The 22,821-nt window shown below is 48.9% G+C and overlaps 2 protein-coding genes and 1 long non-coding RNA gene across 4 annotated transcripts; 1 reads left to right on the top strand and 2 right to left on the bottom strand.

Annotated features, from left to right (window-relative positions):
• Positions 1–2,482: 2,482 nt before the first annotated feature.
• On the top strand, positions 2,483–10,219 carry LOC142913443 (uncharacterized). Its single transcript, XM_076060970.1, has 4 exons — positions 2,483–2,619; positions 5,004–5,480; positions 6,404–6,622; positions 7,603–10,219. The coding sequence occupies exons 2-4, from the start codon at positions 5,027–5,029 to the stop codon at positions 7,899–7,901; spliced, it is 972 nt and encodes a 323-aa protein (XP_075917085.1). The 5' UTR covers positions 2,483–2,619; positions 5,004–5,026; the 3' UTR covers positions 7,902–10,219.
• Positions 6,687–15,365, bottom strand: LOC142913445 (uncharacterized). Of its 2 annotated transcripts, none has more exons than XR_012934670.1 (3): positions 15,280–15,365; positions 14,075–14,137; positions 6,687–7,932 (listed from the first exon to the last, which is right to left on the bottom strand). It is a non-coding gene; the product is annotated as an uncharacterized LOC142913445 (long non-coding RNA). The 2 variants fall into 2 exon arrangements; XR_012934671.1 differs by lacking the exon at positions 6,687–7,932 and adding an exon at positions 11,090–12,957.
• A 2,186-nt stretch (positions 15,366–17,551) lies between these two features.
• Positions 17,552–22,469, bottom strand: LOC142913444 (uncharacterized). The gene is made up of 2 exons (XM_076060971.1): positions 22,405–22,469; positions 17,552–20,646 (listed from the first exon to the last, which is right to left on the bottom strand). The coding sequence occupies exons 1-2, from the start codon at positions 22,421–22,423 to the stop codon at positions 19,787–19,789; spliced, it is 879 nt and encodes a 292-aa protein (XP_075917086.1). The 5' UTR covers positions 22,424–22,469; the 3' UTR covers positions 17,552–19,786.
• Positions 22,470–22,821: the final 352 nt, after the last annotated feature.

Raw genomic sequence — 22,821 nt, 5'->3', positions numbered from 1 at the left:
GCGCAGCGCGCTGACCGCTACACCACCGCTCCCCTTCGCCAGGAGCACGGCGACGTCACCACTCCAACCACAGCCGCACAATCAACAACAACAACCGCACAATCAACAACCGCACAAACAACAACAACAACCGCACAATCAACAACAGCAACGCGCGTCGCGACGCGAAGCCGCTTGTGAACGCCTCGGCGGGGCGCGTTGTGGCGGTGCCCTCTTTGCGAGGCTTTCTAAGATTGGTTTCACACGACGGCTGTCTCCCCACAAGTAATCTGTCTCATCGTGCCGCAGGGCCCAGGTGCCGCTAGCGGGCGCGACGTTCGCCACGGCCGTTTGAATTTGGGTTCTCGAGCGTGCGATTGGAATCGGGTGAATTAATGTTCAACGCTGTTTTTTTCATCTCTCTCGTAACGTTGAGCGTAGGCGATCAAACCGGCCTGCAACCACAGCCACCTGGGGTGGTTTACTCTCCCCCCACCCCCCGGTTGTTGCAGCCTTTCCAGAATTCCTGCCTAAATTAAAACGTCGAGTTTAAATTTCGCTTTAAAGCTTTCGTGACTGCAAGGATTCATCTTCTTTGGTTCTTTCGGTAAGGTCACGTAGAATGAGAATAAAATAATAAAATAACACAATAAAATTCTCACGACGTTTCGGCCACAACGCAAGCGGCCGTCTTCAGGTGAAAGGTACAGACCTGTCGGGACAACAGAGCTTCAATGTCTGTCATCCCGTTAGGTCTGTACCTTTCACCTGAAGACGGCCGCTTGCGTTGTGGCCGAAACGTCGTGAGACTTTTATTGTTATTTTGTTGTTGAGTTTGCGTGCTAAGATTGGTCCACAGCCACACACCAAGATCCTACAGGGACGTCTCTCTCTTTAATGTGGAACACCGGAATGGAGTGAAGTCACAGCTGACGCATCTGAAGGCATTCCTGTATTCCCCCGGGGAACGTTTCACCCCACACGTACGTGTGTGCGTATATACGTCTCTTTATAAAATGAGTGCAAACCTGCAAGGGAGGAAATATTAATATAATTACGTGTAAGTTGAAATGGATTTTTGTTGTTGTCAAGGACAATGTATGCCATTTGAGCCTCTGATGCAGCCGGACGTCATCAGTAAATGTCAAAGCAGCCAGACGAACTTCCCTCAACACGAGCAGCAGAGAGATTGTCAACACCGCTGGCGTTTCCCTTTGTACCCCAACTCCCATCGCTCGCCTCTTTTATTTTTACGCACAATTAAAGAGTCATTGCCCGAAACGCCGCCGACTGCATACACGTTTAAACATTTTGATTTAAAGCTTTCGTGACTGCAGTGATTCATATTCTTAGCTCTTTCGGTAAAGTCACATAGAAGAGAAACAATAAAATAATAAAATATATAAAATAATATATCTTCTTTGGTTCTTTCGGTAAAGTCACGTAGAATGAGAATAAAATAATAAATTAATAAAATAACGCAATAAAATCCTCATATATTTTATTATTTTGTATCCCTTCAACGTGACTTTACCGAAAGAGCTAAGAATATATACGTTTAAACATTCTAAGGCCACGGTGTTGTTAAACGTTTTGCTGTTGTGGGTAATTATAACCGTCATCAGGTTGCGAGTGTGACATTTAAAATGCTTATTGCCGCATGAGCCGAGTGGAGCGGTGGCGCAGTGGTTAGCACACCGCCCGGATTCGATTCCTCGCCCACGGCGGCGCGCATCAGTGGCAATATTCGAACCGGTCCTGGACCTGCCCACCCACCCCTCCCTCCCCACACACCCCTCCCTCCCCACACTTCACCAGCCCCCACTGGCCAGAGTGGTCAAATATGGTGAATCACCCCCCCACCACCACCATCACGACCGACAACAACGGCGTGCGGAAGGGGTGAAGTGACCGTGACCATCATCCAGCAGTGGGTCAATCAAGGACTGACTTCAATCTTTATTTAAAGATTTCGTGACTGCAGGAATCCATACGTAGTAGGTAGAAAATAAAAATATATATTTTATTTTATACCTACGTATAAAATAAAATGTTCTTTCGGTAAAGTCACGTGGCTTTTCCGAAAGAACCAAAGCGTAAGGACTGACTTGGTCCTTACATTACGGAACACATGACAAGCCACAGCAATGAGCATCACCCCCCCTGTCCCCCCCACCCCACACACACTTCCGCTCATACACGTCACTTCCGCCCACGCCCCTCACTATCACTTCCTGCCCACGCCCGTCACTCTCTGCCCACGCCTCACTTCCGCCCAATTACGTCACTTCCGCCCACGCCCGTCACTTTCACTTCCTGCCCACGCCTCACTTCCTGCCCACGCCTCACTTCCGCCCACACCTCACTTCCTGCCCACACCTCACTTCCTGCCCACGCCTCACTTCCGCTCACGCCTCAATTCCTGCCCACGCCTCACTTCCTGCCCACGCCCGTCACTTCCGCCCACGCCACTTGGCTCTGCTGTTCGGTGGCTGAGCACGTGGGTGGGGTGGGGGTGGTGGTGGGGGTGGGGAGTTTCCCACAAGTCGACGAGAAGCGAGCGAGTGGCGAGCGGCACATCCGAAGGGCGACTCCACTCACAGTCGCCCGGGGCTCCGCACCGCCTCCACGCCCCCCGAGGTAAGAGACGGGACGCGGCGAGGATGGAGCGGTGGGGACGCCCGCGCCGTTCCTGGCCGTGCCCCCCGGTGGTCGACTCGGCCTCGAGTGAGCTCCTCGTCGGGTGCGGCCCTGGCGCTTGGTCCACCCTCCCGCCTCGTGCAACCTTTCCCCGGCCTTCGCGGCCCTGCTCGCCGGCAGCGCTTTGCCCCCGGCGGTCTTGCCGGAGGCTACCCGGGGGATCTTTGTCTTTGGGTACATCGAGCGTGACCTGAGACAGTGGGGGCCGAAGTTTGACTCCCTGCCGCGGTGAACGCGACGAGCGGAGAGAGCCTCGTGGCGTGTACACAAATCGATTAAAAAGCACAAGTCGGAATTTCGATTGAAAGCTTTCGTGACTGCAAGGATTAATCTTCTTTGGTTCTTTCGGTAAAGTCACCAACACGTAGAATGAGAATAAAAATAATAAATTGATTAAATAAAATAATAAAATTCTCACGACGTTTCGGCCACAACACAAGCCGTTTCAATGCTAAATGCTATGCTAATTCCTTTGTCAAGGCGCTCTGTTTCTTCTCACACAGCTTAAAGGTCTGAGCTTGGCTTTGTTCGCTCCAGCGCTGTCCTCCAGACAGTCTTGTCCCTTCACCTGATGAAGGCCACTTGTGTTGTGGCCAAAACGTCGTGAGAATTTTATTGTGTTATTTTATCAATTTATTATTTTATTCTCATTCTACGTGGTGACTTTACACAATACCTCCAGTCAAAATGTAAACAAAAAACATACTATGATAATATATAATGCATTGACCTTGAAACTGGTTGGTCCACACCAAGGGACGGCTTTCTTTCTAAGGGACAATGCCACATATATTATCATAGTATGTTTTTTGTTTGCATTTTGACTGCAGGTATTGTGGTTAATGCAGTAGACATGATTCCTTGTTAAAAGGTTTCAGTTTTGTTGCCAGAAAAAAAGGGGAAAAACCCTATTATTATTACAAATCGTGCGATTGATAAAGAGTTGGAGCCGTGATTGGAATACGTGATTGTAGCGTTTGACCAAGGCGAAATGCCGAAGTCGCTCGCGACACTGCCCCAGGCTTGGGGCTTGAGTCCCCTGCTGATGTCTCTGTGCGGCAGGATGTGGAGATCCACTCGGCATACAACCTCGCACTCCCCACCAAACATTCCCCGTATCCCTCCCCCCACCTCGATGTCCCAAGATCCCCGTCCTCTCATCCACCCCCCCCCCCACCACCACGATCCGATTGTGTCGAGAAGATTCCAGAAGAATGGATTATTTAATAAAGAATTACAGCTTTCGTGACTGCATAAATTAGTTACTGGTTTTTTCGGTAAAGTCACGTATGTAGGAATACCATAACGTTATATTAAAATAAATCAATCACGATGTAAAGGTAACTTCCCCGTAGAAGTGTGTTAATAAAGAATTAAAGCTTCTGTGACTGCATAAATTACTCATTGGTTTTTTCGGTAAAGTCACGTATGTAGGAATACCATAACGTTATATTAAAACAAATAAATCACGACGTTTCCTCCTGCCCCGTCCTTTCTCTCTGGCCCCTCCCCCCACCTTCACTTCTTATTTAAGGCTTCCGTTTCATCCGACCTCACTTCTCTGTCCGTCCTTGCCTCTTGGTGTCTCTGTATTTCTGACTTGTACCTCGTATTTGTTCACTCTGTCTATGCTGGTATGTTCAATCCAGAGGTTGAACACGAAATTTAACACTCTTCTGAAATTCGTGGTCCGCCAGGTAAGTGTCTGTGTTGTTGACCTGACTGGTTGTGTATCACGTAATTTTCCTTAGGTTTGTTGAATTCTCGTCTCTCCTTGTTGTATTTGCCTCCGTGATTCGTTTCTTACGCCTGATGAGGATCGCTTGTGTTGCGGTCGAAACATCGTGATTGATTTGTTTTAATATAATGTTATGGTATTCCTACACACGTGACTTTACCGAAAAAACACAATGAGTAATGTATAATTTGTCTCATTGTTTTATCCCCGTTGTCTGTGAACTCGCGTTTGAATTCTGCGGTTTTGCCTTCGTCTCGTTGCGCCCCCGCGCGGTCCGTCTCTTTGCCGAACAACACTTGTGGTGATCGCATCGGTGCCCATCGAATGGTCGGCGATGATACCGCCCCCCCCGCCTTGCTGATCTCGACGCGGCGGTCATCGTTGTCGTCAGCCACGCGGTCATCGTTGTCGTCAGCCACGCTCGATCCTTGGCGGAGATGAAGACGCTCCCGCCAACCCACGGCCGTCTCTCAGCGGTCGCTGGTGACGACGCACCAGCGATGTAACGCGATGCACGGCATCTCCCGCCCGCCTGTGCTTAAACACAAAACGTGCGCGCTCCTCCCGCACCCCCCCCCCCTCGCAGATCGCATCGGGGCTACGCTAGCGATGACAATGATGACGACGATGACGACGACGATGTTGCTGCTGCTGCTGGTGGTGATGACGGGGGCGGCGGCGGCGGCGTCGGTAGACGTCTCGCCGATGCCTTCACCGTCCCAGCCGCCGTGCGGGCTGTGTCCCCCGGGCCACCACGTCTCGCTGCCGTGTTCCACCAAGGCCAGCGAGCAGCAGCAGCAACAGCTCCTCCTGGAGGACGCGTCCGACGTGGAGGCGCGTTGCACGCCGTGCCCGCCGCGCCACTACACGCAGTTCTGGAACTCCCTGGACCGGTGTCTCTACTGCGGCCCGCCGTGCAAGGAGGGCCAGCGGCTCGCGAAGGAGTGCAGCCCCACGCACGACCGCGTGTGCGAGTGCGAGCCGGGCACCTTCCTGACGCTGCCGCAGGAGTTCTGCGAGCGGCACAGCGGCTGTGCCGCCGGGCACGGCGTCGTCACCAAAGGCACGTGCGGGGTGGGGGGCGGGGCGGGGTGGGCGGGGAGGGGCTGGGCTACACTACGTGTGTCGTTGCCATTCGTCCGGCGATCGATTCGCCCGTGACCAAAGACGCCGCTCAATCGTTGCGTCCGATTTAATTAGTTGAATCGATAAGGGTTCGTTCCGCGTGGCCTCCCCCGTCAACAGATCCCTGCGGCGAAAAACGCACGAACGCCCAAACTCCCCGTTCATGCATTCTTCATTCATTGGCTAGAGGTTAAATCGTTCACGTTCCATCGGGACAGAGCTCCTTCGCGCGCAGCGCGAGATTTCTACCCCACTCAGAAATCAATTGGTTCCTACTTTCACTCCTTTGATGATCATTCATTTGTAAACGTATTTACTGTGCCCCGCCGGCCAGTGCTCGTCAAGTCGGGGGGAATCTTATCTCCACTCTCCTATCTCCCAGCTATCTCCCGGCGCCAATTTGTGCCTATTCTTCTTCTTCTTTGGTTATTTCGGTAAAGTCACCCCGTAGAATGGGAATAAAATAATAAAATAACACAATAAAATTATCACGACGTTTCGGCCACAACGCAAGTGCCCTTCAGGTGAAAGGAACAGACCTGTCGGGACGACAGAGCTTCAAGTCGTCCCGACAGGTCTGTTCCTTTCACCTGAAGAAGGCCACTTGTGTTGTGGCCGAAACGTCGTGAGAATTTTATTGTGTTAATTTATTATTTTATTCTCATTCTACGTGGTAACTTTACCGAAAGAACCAAAGAAGATGAATCCTTGCAGTCACGAAAGCTTTAAATCGAAATTTATGCCTATTCTCTTCTCATCTTTCTCTCTCTACGCATCTCTACATCTCTACATTTTGTCCCGCGTCTCTGCCTGCCCGTGCCCCCCCCCCCCCCCCCGTCTCGCGTCTCCGTTGTTCTGCAGGATCCCCGCGCGAAGACACGCGCTGCGCCCCGTGCCCTCGGGGATTCTTCTCCCCCGAGGCGTCGGCGGACGCCCCGTGCCGCCCACACACAAACTGCTCCGGCCCGGGCTCCGTGGAGCTGCTGCCCGGGGCCTCCACGCACGACGCGCTCTGCTGGTCCTGCCACCGGCGGCGGGCGCCCGCGCAGAGTCGCGAGCGCGGGGACGCGGGGCCGGCAGGTGACCGCTCTCCCGCTCGCTTTTTTTCCACACGGACGCGTCGTTTTAGCAGCAACCGTAGATCGACGGCATCAAATTTTTATTTAAAGCTTTCGTGACGGCAGTGGATTCATATTCTTGGTTCTTTCGGTAAAGTCACCACGTAGAAGGGAAACGATAAAATAATAAAAATATATAAAACAATAAAATTCTCACGACGTTTCGACCGTAACACAAGCAGTCATCATCAGGTGTGAAAAAAACAACGGTCGTGAGAATTGTATTGTTTTATATATATTTTATTGTTTCCCTTCAACGTGACTTTACCGAAAGAACCGGGTTGGACACGCGTTCGCAATCTGGTCCACGGTCACGTATTTATCCGTTTAAAAAGACTACTACAACCGCAGTACATTTTGGATGTATGTGTGCATGTACGTCTTTGAGAAATTCTAACGTAATCGTGAAGAGGTCGCCGGTTCATTCTCCACGTTGCAGGAATAGAAAACGATCGGAACGTTCGCCACTTGAACGAGACGCTAAATTCCACGCGATGGGACGTGACCGACCGGTAGCACAGCGAGAGGTTCGCCGACGCGGTCTCGCTGGCTATGGAAGCATTTTCTGAGTCCATGCTCTTTGGTTCTATTCGGTAAAGTCACGTAGGTAAAAAATAAAACAACAAAAATCACGACGTTTTGGCCACAAAACAAGCGGCCTTCATCAGGTAAACGGACCAGGCTGTCTCGAGGACAGCGCTGGAGTGAAACACAGCCACGCTCAGACCGTGACCTTTAAGCTGAGTATGGATCCTTGCAGTCACGAAAGCTTTAAATCTATAATTTTCTGAGTCGCCAACCTGGAACGGATCTCGGTCGCCTGACTGCAAGCTGGCACGACGCCCGCGCCTCCCAATTGGCGAACGAGCTGGCTCGTCCACCTTGCGAAAGGTGATCTCGGAACAACGCGCTTTACATCTCTCTCCCTTCCTTCCGCTGCAGAGCCTCCGCCGCCGTCGCCGTTGCCGCCACCTCGTCCGCCGCCCCGGCCGGAGGGCCCGTGCGACGCCGCGACCCTGCGGTTCGCGGGCGGCGTCCGCCGCCTGCTCCTGTCGTGCCTGGCCCGCCGCGGCGCAGGGAAGGCCGCCCACGTCCGGGAGCTGCTGCTCGTCGCCGTGGGCGACGCGGGGCGGCGGCGGCGCGGGCGCGGGAAGCAGTGGGGGAGGAGGCTGGAGAAGCACTTGAAGCTGCTGCTCCGGGTTTGCGCAAGGAGACCGCCCCGCCGGGAGGAGGGTCGGTGAGGATGCACGGTTCGCCGTTGCGGAGAAAGACCTGGTCGAACAAGACGGGGGTGGGGGGGCGGGGGAAGGGTCTTTTAAATGGTCGTGTTGTAGTAGTCACGAACCGAGCGTGAGGGCTCAGAAACATTGATATAGCAACCATTTAAATCAATGTTTCAGCTGCCCAGCCGTGATTATATTGGGTTCTTAAGTTCGGCGAGTTGACTGCGCAAACATTGCCATCTTAAAGTTGTATTCTTAGCTCTTTCGGTAAAGTCACGTTGAAGGGAAACAATAAAATCATTAAACATATAACTTATTATTTTATTGTTTCCCTTCAACGTGACTTTACCGAAAGAGCTAAGAATATGAATTACTGCAGTCACGAAAGCTTTAAATCAAAATCTTAAAGTTGATTTGTCGAATAATTCTGGGTTTCAGAATTTAAAATGTTGGTTGGATCGCCATGCGCGTAGGGAAGCCGTGGCTCCTGGTGGTAGTTCCGCGTGACATGCTTCTGTGGGCCGTTGGGCAAACTGCAGAAACATTTTTGCAAAAGAGATGACAGTTTTATATAAGCTGTAGCCGGAGTCTTTCAAGCCCGTCGATTGAAGCCCTCTAAATTATCCAATATAGAACACTCATCGCATTAATTAAATCGACTGTAGAGGGTTAAATAATTACACGATGAGTGGTGATGATGAGGTATGATTAATTAAATTTCAATCCGTAAATTGAGACGTAGCTTGTAACAGAGGACACACATTAAGGTTATCGCATGCCACAAACTGCTTTGGGGACAACATAACAGTGACTAACTTTAATAAGCCCACATTATTAACAAACGCTTCCTCACGACTGAAACCTTTAATCGCTGAACATTTCAGACAGTTTGCCCTGCTATAAGGTGCAGAAGAGTACGGCGTAGTTACGAACAGCGACCACTGTGACAGCTAAAATGTTACAAAAATCCCTGATTTGAAGAAGGTTAATCGATAAACACATTCCTGCGGAGGGAGCTGGTAGGAACGTTGGGTTGCTCGGTCAATGGCCAGGGTCAACGGCGGCACCACCACGTGGTGTATTCCACAAATAGGTCCGACTGTGAGGGCGGGCACAAGCCGGCGTGAGTATGTAAAACGTTGAGTTTTATAAGGGCACCACGGGGTGACCAGCCCCTCCCCACCCAGTCCCACCCCTCCCACCCCCCACCCAGCCCCATCCTCCCCACCCAGCCGCTCCCCACCCAGCCCCTCCCCACCCTCCCCTCCCCACCCAGACCCTCCCTCCCCATCCAGCCCCTCCCCTCCCATTTTTGGATGCACGACGGACGGACACAATAATCCCCTGTGGGCTGGTAGTGTAATAACCAGGAGGTTCCTACCAGTACAAGCATTTGTGTTTCACGTGAAGAGAGAATGGAAATATATTTCAGCAGTATTCACAATCTCTCCTACAAGCAGGGCTCTCAACGTTTCCCTAGAATGCGTGCTGGCTTGGGAGTGAGGAATTATTAGCAGGAGGCACTGCACCCAGAGAGTGTGAGATACACCCATCGTAAGAGTCCATGTTGTTGTGTAGGCCAATCAGCTTAAAGGGCAATGCATACATTACCGAAGTATATTTGTTTGAGCGGTTTACCGCAAGTATGTGTGGTTAATGCAGACTGGATGCCTTGTAACAGGGGTCCATTTGGTGTTTGAACATCTTAACACCTGCCGCCTTATTGCCAGTAAGGGTAAATCCTTCTTTTTGTATTATTCCACCGCTGTGTTTATTGCACCAAATATCCTTACAATCAATCCAATGAGGGCTTTATACAAGAACAATGATGATACACGAGGATATGGCTCGTCAAAGATCCCAGAAGAGTGTTGATGTAAACACAAAATAACAAAAAAATATTTCGTTGGTGAGATTCCTCGAGAAACATTTCTGAAGCGGAGCGTAATGTACCTCTAAGTACTGGGGGACTGGTTAACGCAGTTACCTCCACATGTTTGTTGACAGCACAGTATTTTTATAGTTGCGTGTGCACACGCGTCACATGACGTGTGCACGCGCGTCACATGACGTGTGTGCACACGCGTCACATGACGTGCACGCGCGTCACATGACGTGTGCACGCGCATCACATGACGTGTGTGCACGCACGACTTTTTTTGGAATGTTCAATGTGTTTCTGTAATTGTCACGGATGGTTACGTGTCGACTGTTGAAACCTATGAATAAAAGTTGCACGAAATGGACGCGCGTTCAAAATTCCTCGCCAATTCGGAGCGGATCCGAAATCCGCAAATACGTCGTCAGCTACGATCTGTCGTTTTCCGGCTGAATACCTCCCTTCAATCGTGGCTGCGGTGGCAAAAAAGCCACCAAGCTTTTTCTGCCCGTGAGCTGTGATCTTACCGCCTCGTCTGCGTTCATCGGTTATCGCCCCCTTATCGCCGTGCCGCCCTGGCCAAACTCACCAGGACGCCTCCACGGTAATATTATATTGTTCTGAGAGGCGTTATGGTCGTCCTGAAGCCAACTCTACCAGAGCAAGAGAGAGAGAGAGGAGGCAGTGTGCGTAGAGTTGTGGTGGGCCCTCGAAAGTTCACCGCGACAAGTCAGGGGCCCCGATGCTGATGGGAAGATCGCCAGTTGGGGTAGACACGTGGCCGCGCCTCACCACGTGATTCCCCCGCGCGTGACCTCTTGACCTGCACGACCTAATCTCTAAGGCTACGCGAGCACCCCGCACCCTTCCCGTGCGCTTACAAGAACAGAACCCACACCCCCCAGTAGTCCCCCCCCCCCAGCCTTAACAGCGTGTTAGGGCAAATACTAATAGGAGTTCACTGAAGACAGAGCCGGATTAAGATTGTGTAAGCCCCCTGGGCTACAGGTACCGTGAGGCCCCCCGGTAAAAATGTTCAAAAGGAAAACAAAGTTAAAGAAAAATAAAAAGTATTTTTTTTTACAAGGCTAACGACGAATAAAATTCGGCATGCGCAACTGAAATCACTTTTCACTTCATCTCTGGAGGCGCTTCAGCTGGACGAGGCCCCTGGGCTGCAGCCCCTGAAGCCCCCCCCCCCCCACGCCCGAATCCGGCCCCAATGTTGGATGTTGGTGGATGAGTGAGCGAGTGAGGACGAGTGAGTGAGAGAGAGTGAGAGAGGGGAGTGTGAGTGAGGACGAGTGAGTGATGTAAGCGCTATCGGTTCATCCGGCGGTTGTTTATTTTAGCGTTTCGGACGAATCGCGCGGCGGCAAACGTGCGATCGGGGCGACAAGCTCGTACGCGCGGAACGTTGCAAATCACGTGGCTGTGGAAACTTTAGCTGACGTGAAAATAAGTCGATAATCCTTCGACGCGCCCGCGCACACAAAAACCAGAACGCCGCGCAAATTCGAGAATGGTGTTGAAACCGCGTCAACGATTGGGGGAAAACAATAAATCTCGAGGCTCACTCAAATAACAAATATTAAGGAACGCGACCCTAAATAACAAACCGTGGGGCGGCGTGGCGCGCTCGCGAGTCCCGACGTACCGCGGCGACGGTGCCGAAGCAGATGAGCAAAAAAATTCTAGATTTGAAGATTTAGTGACCGCGAGGATCCACACACTCTTTGGTTCTATTAGGTAAAGTCACGTGGGTAAAAAAAATAAAACAATAAAAAATCACGACGTTTCGGCCACAGCACGAGCGGACGTCAAAGGTCTCGCAACGGAGCCCACGCCACTGGGTGGCGGGCCAAGGAGCTCGGGGAACGAGCGGCGAGGGTCGTCGAGCGTTCGGGCAAAACTCGTAGCCACCTACCCGGCGGGTAACGGGGGCGGTTCCGTGTACACAACGCGTGTGCACGTGGCATCGTGACGTGTACACAACGTGTGCACGTGGCATCGTGATGTGTACACAACGTGTGCACGTGGCATCGTGACGTGTACACAACACGTGTGCACGTGGCATCGTGACGTGTACACAACACGTGTGCACGTGGCATCGTGACGTGTGCACGTGGCATCATGACGTGTGCACGTGGCATCGTGACGTGTGCACGTGGCATCATGACGTGTGCACGTGGCATCGTGACGCGTGCACGTGGCATCGTGACGTGTGCACGTGTGCACGTGGCATCGTGACGTGTACACAACGTGTGCACGTAGCATCGTGACGTGTGCACGTGGCATCGTGACGTGTGCACGTGGCATCGTGACGTGTGCACGTGGCATAGTGACGTGTACACAACGTGTGCACGTGGCATCGTGGCGTGTGCACGTGGCATCGTGACGTGTGCACGTGGCATAGTGACGTGTGCACAAAGTAAAGGATTGGCGACGTTGTTGCCGGCGGTTTGGTGACGATGTTTCTCGCGTTGCTTAACGGAGATCGAGAAAGTTTTGATTTAAAGCTTTCGTGACTGCGGCGATTCATATTCTTGGTTCTTTCGGTGAAGTCACCACGTTGAAGGGAAACAATAAAATAATAAAATATGTTTAATTATTTTAAAATATATATTTTATTATTTTATTGTTTCCCTTCAATGTGACTTTACCGAAAGAACCAAGAATATGAATATACATTTTGATTTAAAGCTTTCGTGACTGCAGCGATTCATATTCTTGGTTCTTTCGGTAAATTCACGTTGAAGGGAAACAATAAAATATATATTTTATCAACAAAATATTTATTTTATTAATAATATATGTAAATATTTTATTAATAAAATATATATTTTATTGTTTCATTATTTGTATTGTTTCCCTTCTTGGTTCTTTCGGTAATGTCACGTTGAAGGGCAACAATAAAATAATAAAATATATATTATTAATAAAAAATGTATGGTTTATATTTTATTATTTAATTGTTTCCCTTCAATGCGGTGACTTTACCGAAAGAACCAAGAAGATGAATCCCTGCAGTCACGAAAGCTTTAAATCGAAAAATTACCTACAAACTCCACAACTAAGATGCCACATCAACCAACGACCCCTACTGACAGGCTCTTGTCCACATGCAGGCCGGTGCAGGGCCACCACCTTGTGCCACACAGGGGCAGCTGCTACTTGGGGATGCTCTTCGAGTGTCTGAAACGAGATACAAAACTCTGAGTTGCTGAGGCAATCTTGATTTGAAGTTTGTGACTGCAGGGATCCATTCTCCTTGGTTCTTTCGGTAAAGTCACGTAGAGGCGATTAAGCAAGCACCATATAAATGCAATTGATAAAATAGTGAATGCTTGGGAGCTTATTGGCTCTCGCTCCTGGTTAGAGATTAACCCAACCCACAAGTCCACAAAGACTGGCCGCTCGCTCTTACTCTGCAGGTTGAACCTAGGAATTGAGTGTTCAACTTCGCGTTCTTTTCATTAAAGGCCTGTGACAAAGGTGCATCTATTGTAGCGACTGTCTCAAGCTTACACATCTACCGGGTCTCCACTTGACTTTGTATTGTCTAGGAAGTCCACCCACACCTCCACTTCCACAAACTGCTGGGAGTTGCCTCGCTCTGCCTCAGTCAGAATTCTCCTGCTTCACGTTGCCTCCATCAATGTGAAGGTCCCATTTTGGAGTTGAATCTTCATCTTCACATTTCACCTTCACTTCTTCCCTCTTCACCATCACTTCTTCACTCTTCACCATCACTTCTTCACATTTCACCATCACCTCTTCATATTTCACCTCGATAACTTTAAAAGTCTCCAAGCTGGGATTTTTTTCCGGTTCGTGTTTCATGAGGGATGGGCTCATGGTGGCACTTTGACTTTCACAAACTGATTTCAGACTGCACTACTTGTGGATCTTCTGATGTGTGTGCGTTCTCTGGTGTACTTGAAGATTTGATGAATGTGCAAACGCCTTCCTGCACAGAGTGCACTTGAAGGGTTTCTCTCCTGTGTGTGTTCTCTGGTGTATTACAAGATTAGATGAACTTGCAAATGCCTTCCCACACACAGTGCACTTGAAGGGTTTCTCTCCCGTGTGTGTTCTCTGGTGTACTTGAAGATGTGGAGCCTGTGCAAACGCCATCCCGCACAGAGTGCACCTGAAGGGTTTCTCTCCTGTGTGTGTTCTCTGGTGTCTTTTAACAACAGATGAATGTGAAAACGCCTTCCCACACACAGTGCACTTGAAGGGTTTCTCTCCTGTGTGAGTTCTCTCGTGCCGAGTCAAATTTCCAGTACGATCCGTGCTGTATGCATACCGGTCGCATTGGAGCCTTGTCATACCGAGCTGCGCTGAGTGCATTTGCTCCAGCAGACCAATTCTGCGGAGGAAGCGTCAGAGGAAGCGTCAGCTGCAGAATGAAAAAAATAATATCCACACCATCTACACGTCAGTATCGAGGCACAGAGGAATGCATATATATACACAGTAACACGTGACTTACACGTCTATACTTATTCATATATTCATGATGTAGTAAAAACGTTTCCCAAATTCATCACAGGGCTGTTATGGCACACAATGAGAGGGCAAATGTCATAAACATGCCTGGAAGCCCTCGTATCTTCAAAATGAATGTTCACCCAAAACTCCGAGCACACAATTTCAGCTGTCTGGCTACAAAAGGAATATATATGAAAGCTAAATTCAGCTGACATAGCAAAGGGTGTTGAAAACAATACTATTTGTGTTATGCATAAATTAATGTTCAATCGCAACTTAGAGGTGTGAATCCAGGCTCAGATGTCCTTAAATGCTGGGATGAACAGTTCCGATTTCAGCTGCATGTGCATACTGTGTTAACTTCCTGTTTCCATTCTTATAAAGAGTTCCAGAGGAAAACAAAAGTAAACTATTGTTACGCTATAACCTCCGTGTTCAACAGAGTTAATAGACGTTACTGCAAACACAAACTGTACACTGTCACTGGGTAAACAGGCGGTGGCGTGTCTAGAATCACGCCTGGCCACCTTCATCTGCTTGGCATGAATGCTTCCTCACTCCACCAAGTAATTAATTGAGGATCAACGAACATAGCTGAGGCTAACTGGAGTTTGCGTGTCTCTCTCCGTGGTGAGATGTTAACTACCTCACCTGGTATACAGGAAGTCGTGGGTTCGATCCCGACCCTGACGCCTGCTGTATATTTGGAGTTTGCGCGTCACTCCGTTTAGCGTCTTTGACCGATAAGACATTGACACACGTATTCTTGTTGATTTCGGTAAAGTTACGTAGATAGAAAATAACAATAACAGATAATACAATTACATTAAATAAAGAGCACTTGTGTTGCGATCAAAACGACGTGAGTTTTTTGCTTTACTTACAATTATTTGTTCATTTTATTGTTATTTTTATTTAATTTTCTATCTACGTGACTTTACCGACAGAACCAAGAATATTAATTCCTGCAGTCACCAAAGTTTTAAGTCAAAACATTCACACACGTTGACAAAGCCTCACCTTGTGTTGTTGTGGGCAGGTCGCTTCTGATAACAAGAGCGGTATAGCAGCTCAAGCGGGCTTGGCCTGGTGAAAAAAAAATAAAAACTGCGTGAATATTTACAATAAAACAAAGTTACAAAGTGGCGAGCCGGGTGAAGACAAATTAAACTTAAGAGATATAATTAAAGTGAATGCAATCAGGCGAGGGCAGGAGGCTAGGCCCCGCGTTGTAAAGTTCCAACCTGGACATCGATTCCCATGCTCACTGCTACTCAACCGACATCCCTACGAGAGAGAGGCTCTACCTTGGTAAACAACAACAACAACCACCACCACGACCACCACCACCACCACAACGATGAGAATTTCTCACCTCGGATTTCAGTGCAAGCGCGCACACGGCAGCTTCCTGTTACCTCGCGACAGCAGGAAGTAGTATGACTTCACTTCTCTCCCAAGAGCGGCTCTCCAACTGAATAAATTATGTTAATGAGGCCGCCCCATTTGTGGAGGGATGGGGGCGTGGGCGCTGAACCCGTCGCAATAAAATCGCGACGGCTTTAACGGACACATTATGTTAATGAGCCGCCAGTCACTGGGCGTGATGAGTACTAGGTGCCTCGGTGAATGTATATGCTCTGACTTTAACATAGCTATTTCTGTGACCAGTTACAAGCTAATCACTCAGCTATTTCAATGCTAAATTCTATGCTAATTCCTTTGTCAAGGGGTACCTCTGCGGATGTGTATACTTTAACTTAGCTATTTCAATGAGCCATTTCAATGCTAAATTATATGCTAATTCCTTTGTCAAGGCGCTTGGTCTTTGTCTTCTCACACAGCTTAAAGGTCATGATCTAAGCATGGCTTCTTCCACTCCAGCGCTGTCCTCCAGACAGTCTCGTCCCTTCACCTGATGAAGGCCGATTATGTTGTGGCCGAAACGTCGAGATTTTTTGTTTATTTTATTATTTTATTTTCACCTACCTGACTTTACCCAATAGAACCAAAGAGTATGGATCCGAGCAGTCACGAAAGCTTTAAATCTAGAATTTACCCAATAGAACCAAAGAGTACTGGGCGTAGCTTTGCCCAAATAAGGATTGCCACTGGAAAGATATCGGCAGTGACCCAAGCGGAGGTGACGTCATGCTCAAGAGCGCGTGGACGGGGTTGGGGTGAATACCTTGGTGACATGACGTCACTAGCGATGTACACCTCCCCCTGGCGTTTCACGCCGATGAGGTCATGCAGAGTGGTGACGTCACAGAGTTGGAGTTTCAGTTGATTTAGATTCATTTTCCATTGCTCCCTCCCTTGGGTGCGTGGGCTCAGCAACGTGGACATTATTGTGTATACACTGTGTGTACATTATGTGTGTACACTGTGTGTGTGTACACTGTGTGTGTACACTGTGTGTGTGTACACTATGTGTGTGTACACTGTGTCACTGTGTGTCACTGTGTGTGTACACTGTGTGTGTACAGTGTGTATGTACACTGTGTGTACGTATATACATTGTGTGTGTACACTGTGTGTATACACTGTGTGTGTCACTGTGTGTCACTGTGTGTCGCTGTGTGTGTCACTGTGTCACTGTGTGTGTGTCACTGTGCCTGGCACAAGCGTCGTGGTGACGTCACCGCCACTTAGTGGCGAATGGCGGTTGTTATGTCACAGTGTCACTGTGTGTATGTCACTGTGTCACTGTGTGTACACTGTGTGTGTACACTGTGTGTCACTGTGTCACTGTGTGTGCACACTATGTGTGTCACTGTGTCACTGTCACTGTGTGTGTACACTGTGTGTGTTTACACTGTGTGTGTGTACACTGTGTATACACTGTGTGTCACTGTGTGTGTACACTGTGTGTGTGTACACTGTGTATACACTGTGTGTCACTTTGTGTCACTGTGTGTGTCACTGTGTGTGTGTCACTGTGCCTGGCACAAGCGTCGTGGTGACGTCACCGCCACTTAGTGGCGAATGGCGGTTGTTGTTGTGTCACTGTGTGTCACTGAGTGTGTACACTGTGTGTGTGTACACACAGTGTACACACACACAGTTTACACTTTGTGTGTGACACAGTGTGACACAGTGTGTACACTGCGTGTGCACACTGTGTCACTGTGTGCCACTGTGTGTGTGTACACTGTGTACACTGTGTGTGTATATACTGTGTATGTACCCTGTTTGTGTCCACATTGAACCAAACCCCCGGCAAGGCCATCTACTTAATGACGAGAGAAAATTCACACGAAATGTCCTTTTCAATGAAGTCTTCCAGATGTAAATTGAAACAAGCTTTTAATGAGGAAATGAAATCATCTAATTCAAAACACAACACAATTCAAAGATGTTTCATTTCAAAACTTCAAAAACGGAGCATGGGGTACTTGCGTGAATGCGTCCTTCGTGTGCAAATGTTGTGACTTTCCTGGCCTGAAGGCCGTCAATGTGTTGGACCCTTATTGGTGCACAGCGTCTCAACAACAGCAGTGGGGTTTGCTTCAACCGATGGTTACGAACATCCAGACGTCAATCAGCAAGGAGCATTTCTTGTCCCAGTTAGACAAAATCTACGTCAACACGTAAGACAAAACTACAATTCGTGTTGTAGAGAATGTACCTCCTCCTATACGTGTAACCTTTAAGTGGTATGCCTTGTAACTGATGAATGATCCGAGCGAGCTACCTATTTCAAAGACAATGAGTTGCTCCAGATGCTTTGTGGAACACAAAAACACCGTTTGACCTGTATCACAAGAACAACGGGTCTCACCTGAGTTCTCTGTACAGGTTACTTTCCAACACACACACACACACACTTTGTCCTAACATCACTTATTCAATGTTTGACCCTTATAGATCAAATGTTACAAGTATGCACAAAACCAGACAAGTATACATTCTAAATTATTGACAGGCATATTAACAAAATTGGATTACTGCAGTGAAATATACTGCATCACGTTACATCGTATTAACAAGAAGCTTTTTAAAAAAGTGGCACAGTCTGCTTCACAGTGTATGTAAAACATACTATTGTGTCATTCAAAACGAGTAGGCCATTGCATGCTGGCGTCTGAGTGAAAATGTAGCAAATTTTAAACATTACCTACAAACTACACAACTGAGATGACGCAACAATCATCGCCCCCTACTGACAGGCTCTTTTTTTCGATTTAAAGCTTTCGTGACTGCAAGGATTCATCTTCTTTGGTTCTTTCGGTAAAGTCACGTAGAATCTTAGCAGCGTTCATTGTAGCTCTGTCGTCCCGACAGGTTTGTTCCTTTCACCTGAAGGCCACTTGTGTTGTGGCCGAAACGTCGTGAGAATTTTATTGTTTTATTTCATTATTTTATTCTCATTCTACGTGACTTTACTGAAAGAACCAAAGAAGATGACAGGCTCTTGTCCACATGCAGGCCGGTGCAGGGACACCACCTTGTACCACACAGGGGCAGCTGCTACTTGGGGATGCTCTTCGAGCGTGAGATGGGATACAAAACTTCGAGTTGCTGAGGCGATTAAGCAAGCACCATGTAAAAGCAAATATTATGATAACATAGTGAATTCTTGGGAGCTTATTGGCTCTTGCTCCTGGTTAGAGATCTACCCAACCCACGGGCCCACAAAGTGTTCAACTTCACGTTCTTGTCATTAAAGGCCTGTGACAAAGGTGCATCTATTGTAGCGACATCGTCTCTGGCTTACACATCTACCGGGTCTCCGCTTGACTTTGTATTGTCTAGGAGCAAGTCCACCCACACCTCCACTTCCACAAACTGCTGGGAGTTGCCTCACTCTGACTCACAGTCAGAATTCTCCTCCTGCTTCACGATGTGAAGGTCCCATTTTGGAGTTGAATCTTCATCTTCACATTTTACCTTCACTTCTTCGCTCATCACTTCTTCACATTTCACCATCACCTCTTCATATTTCACCTTGATACCTTTAAAAGTGTCCAAGCTGGGATTTTCGTCCGGTTCTTGTTTCATGAGGGATGGGCTCATTGCGGCACTTTGACTTTCACAAGCTGATTTCAGACTCCGACTCTGCTCCTTGTGGATCTTCCGATGCTTTTGTGTTCTCTGGTGTCTTCGAAGAGTTGATGAATCTGCAAACGGCTTCACGCACAGAGTACACTTGAAGGGTTTCCCTCCTGTGTGTGTTCTCTGGTGTTTTACAAGATCAGATGATTGTGCAAACGCCTTCACGCACACACTGCACTTGAAGGGTTTCTCTCCCGTGTGTGTTCTCTGGTGTTTTTTAAGAGAAGATGACCATGAAAATGCCTTCCCACAAACACTGCACTGGAAGGGTTTCTCTCCCGTGTGTGTTCTCTGGTGTAATACGAGATGATATGACTGTGTAAACGCCATCCCGCAGATCGTGCACCTGAAGGGTTTCTCTCCCGTGTGTGTTCTCTGGTGTTTTTTAAGAGCAGATGAATCTGAAAATGTCTTCCCACACACACTGCACCTGAAGGGTTTCTCTCCTGTGTGTGTTCTCTGGTGTGATTTAAGAGCAGATGAATGTGCAAATGCCTTCACGCACACACTGCACTTGAAGGGTTTCTCTCCCGTGTGTTCTATGGTGTACTATAAGATGTGGTGACTGTGCAAACGCCATCCCGCACAGAGTACACTTGAAGGGCTTCTCTCCCGTGTGTGTTCTCTGGTGTTTTACAAGATTACATGACTGTGTAAACGCCATCCCGCACATCGTGCACCTGAAGGGTTTCTCTCCCGTGTGTGTTCTATGGTGTACTATAAGATGTGGTGACTGTGCAAACGCCATCCCGCACAGAGTACACTTGAAGGGTTTCTCTCCCGTGTGTGTTCTCTGGTGTTTTACAAGATCAGATGAACTTGCAAATGCCTTCCCACACACAGTGCACTTGAAGGGTTTCTCTCCCGTGTGTGTTCTCTGGTGTACTTGAAGATGTGGAGACTGTGCAAACGCCATCCCGCACAGAGTGCACCTGAAGGATTTCTCTCCCGTGTGTGTTCTCTGGTGTTTTACAAGATCAGATGACTGTGCAAATGCCTTCATGCACACACTGCACTTGAAGGGTTTCTCTCCCGTGTGTGTTCTCTGGTGTACTTGAAGATGTGGTGACTGTGCTAACGCGATCCCGCACGCAGTGCACTTGAAGGGTTTCTCTCCCGTGTGTGTTCTCTGGTGTTTTTTAAGAGTCGATGAATCTGAAAATGCCTTGTCACACACAGTGCACTTGAAGGGTTTCTCTCCTGTGCGAGTTCTCTGGTGCTGTGTCAAATTTCCAGTCCGATCCGTGCTGTATGCACGCTGGTCGCATTGTTGACTTGTCGTACCGAGCTGTTGTGCTGAGTGCCTTTGCTCCATCAGAACAGCGTCAGCTGCAGACAGAAAAAAAGAATATCCACACCATCTACACGTCAGTATCGAGGCACAGAGGAATGCAAATATATACAGTCACATATCACTTACACGTCTTTGCTTATTCATATATTCATGATATAGTGAAAAAGTTTCAAAAATTCATCACACGGGCTGTTGTGGCACACAATGAGAGGGCAAATGGTCATGAATATGCCTGGAAGCCCTCGTATCTTCAAAATGAATGTTCACCCAAAACTCCCAGCACACAATTTCGGTTGTCTGGCTACAAAAGGAATATTTATAAAAGCTAAATTCAGCTGACATAGCAAAGGGTATTGATGAAGCATACACAACACGGGGGGGTGGGACCTCAAGGCCAGCACCCAGCGGCAAGGTAAACAGTGGGGTGGGAGGGAAAAGCCCCTAGGCAGATAAGAGTTGACTTAAGTTGGAGGGAGCGAGGGGATTATCGATGAGTCAACGGCGAGGAACGCAGGCACAGAGACAATGGGAAGGGGGGGGGGATGACGCGACCCCACCTCCCCCCCAACGGCCAGAGCGCTCAAAATGTCTGCAAAGAGGATTCGATTGGATGCGCAGGATGACGTCATGTGACCCGGGGGTTAAGGGGGGCTTTGGAGACATAAGGGGGCCGGAGGGGCGGATTGAATCAGAGTCCTTCTGGAGCGGCGGAGGAGACCAGTCGTCCTCAGCGTCCGTCCGACCAATGCAGGGTGGAGCTGGAAACGGTCGGACAGAAAAAGTCCCCGAGGCGAGCATCTTCCCCAGCCCCCATGGGGCAGCTGAAGAGGTGAGTGGGTACGGGAAGGGGGGCCAATTCAGTCAGCTCGAGCTTGGGGGATAGACGCACTCTGCGACGGCCAGGTGACAGGAGGTTAGGCGCTGTCCGAAGGGTGCTTGCTGGAGGGGGCCATAAACGGGGGTCCCTATTCGGAAATAAATCTTAGCACAGACTGACGTTGTGACGCGTGGTGCATGTGTGCGTGTGAAGAGCGGTGGGACAGCGATCGGCGTACGACGGTGTGTGGGTGACTATAAATCAGTGTGGGTGTGACGCGTGCGCATATTAAAATACCAACGGTGGCCCGCGGCGGCACGTGTCTGTGCGTGCACCGCAGTGTTAACGGTGAGACACACACGAGTGTCACACGTGTCTGTGTGTGCACCGCAGTGTTAACGGTGAGACACACACGAGTGTCACTAGTGTCTGTGCGTGCACCGCAGTGTTAACGGTGAGACACACACGAGTGTCACACGTGTCTGTGTGTGCACCGCAGTGTTAACGGTGAGACACACAGGAGTGTCACTAGTGTCTGTGTGTGCACCGCGGTGTTAACGGTGAGACACACACGAGTGTCACTAGTGTCTGTGTGTGCACCGCAGTGTTAACGGTGAGACACATGCTAGTATCACTAGTGTCTGTGTGTGCACCACGGTGTTAACGGTGAGACACACACGAGTGTCACTAGTGTCTGTGCGTGCACCACGGTGTTAACGGTGAGACACACACGAGTGTCACTAGTGTCTGTGCTCGTAGATAGAAAATAAAAATAACAGATTCAATTTAATAAGATAAAGACCACTTGTGTTGCGATCGAAACGTCGTGGGTTTATTACTTTATTTAAAAAAACACATTTTATTTTATTATGTTATTTTCTATCTACGTGACTTTACCTAAAGAACCAAGAATATTAATTCCTGCAGTCACCAAAGTTTTAAGTCAAAACATTCACACACGTTGACAAAGCCTCACCTTGTGTTGTTGTGGGCATGTCGCTTCTGATAACAAGAGCGGTATAGCAGCTCAAGCGGGCTTGGCCTGCTAACAAAAGAAAATAAAAACTGCGTGAATATTTACAATAAAACAAAGTTACAAAGTGGCGAGCCGGGTGAAGACAAATTAAACTTAAGCGAGATAATTAAAGTGAATGCCATCAGGCGAGGGCAGGAGGCAAGGCCCCGCGTGGCTAGGCCCCGCGTTGTAAAGTTCCAACCTGGACATCGATTCCCATGCTCGCTGCTACTCAACTGACATCCCTACGAGAGAGAGAGGCTCTACCTTGGTAAACAACAACAACAACAACGACCACCACCACAACGATGAGAATTTCTCACCTCGGATTTCAGTGCAAGCGCGCACACGGCAGCTTCCTGTTGCCTCGCGACAGCA

The sequence above is a fragment of the Petromyzon marinus genome, unplaced genomic scaffold (genome assembly GCF_048934315.1).
Source record: "Petromyzon marinus isolate PM22_M1 ecotype Great Lakes invasive population unplaced genomic scaffold, UKy_Petmar_22M1.pri1.0 PM_G_Scaffold_26, whole genome shotgun sequence".
Lineage (NCBI taxonomy): Eukaryota > Metazoa > Chordata > Hyperoartia > Petromyzontiformes > Petromyzontidae > Petromyzon > Petromyzon marinus.
This window is presented reverse-complemented; position numbering and strand designations above follow the sequence as displayed.

What these genes read in the sequence shown, in the direction of transcription:
- LOC142913443 (XM_076060970.1), top strand. Translation starts at nt 5,027, where the DNA reads ATGACAATGATGACGACGATGACGACGACGATGTTGCTGCTGCTGCTG. An exon ending in GCACGGCGTCGTCACCAAAG is followed by an intron (nt 5,481 to 6,403) that starts GCACGTGCGGGG and finishes GTTGTTCTGCAG; the next exon opens with GATCCCCGCGCGAAGACACG. An exon ending in CGGGGACGCGGGGCCGGCAG is followed by an intron (nt 6,623 to 7,602) that starts GTGACCGCTCTC and finishes CTTCCGCTGCAG; the next exon opens with AGCCTCCGCCGCCGTCGCCG.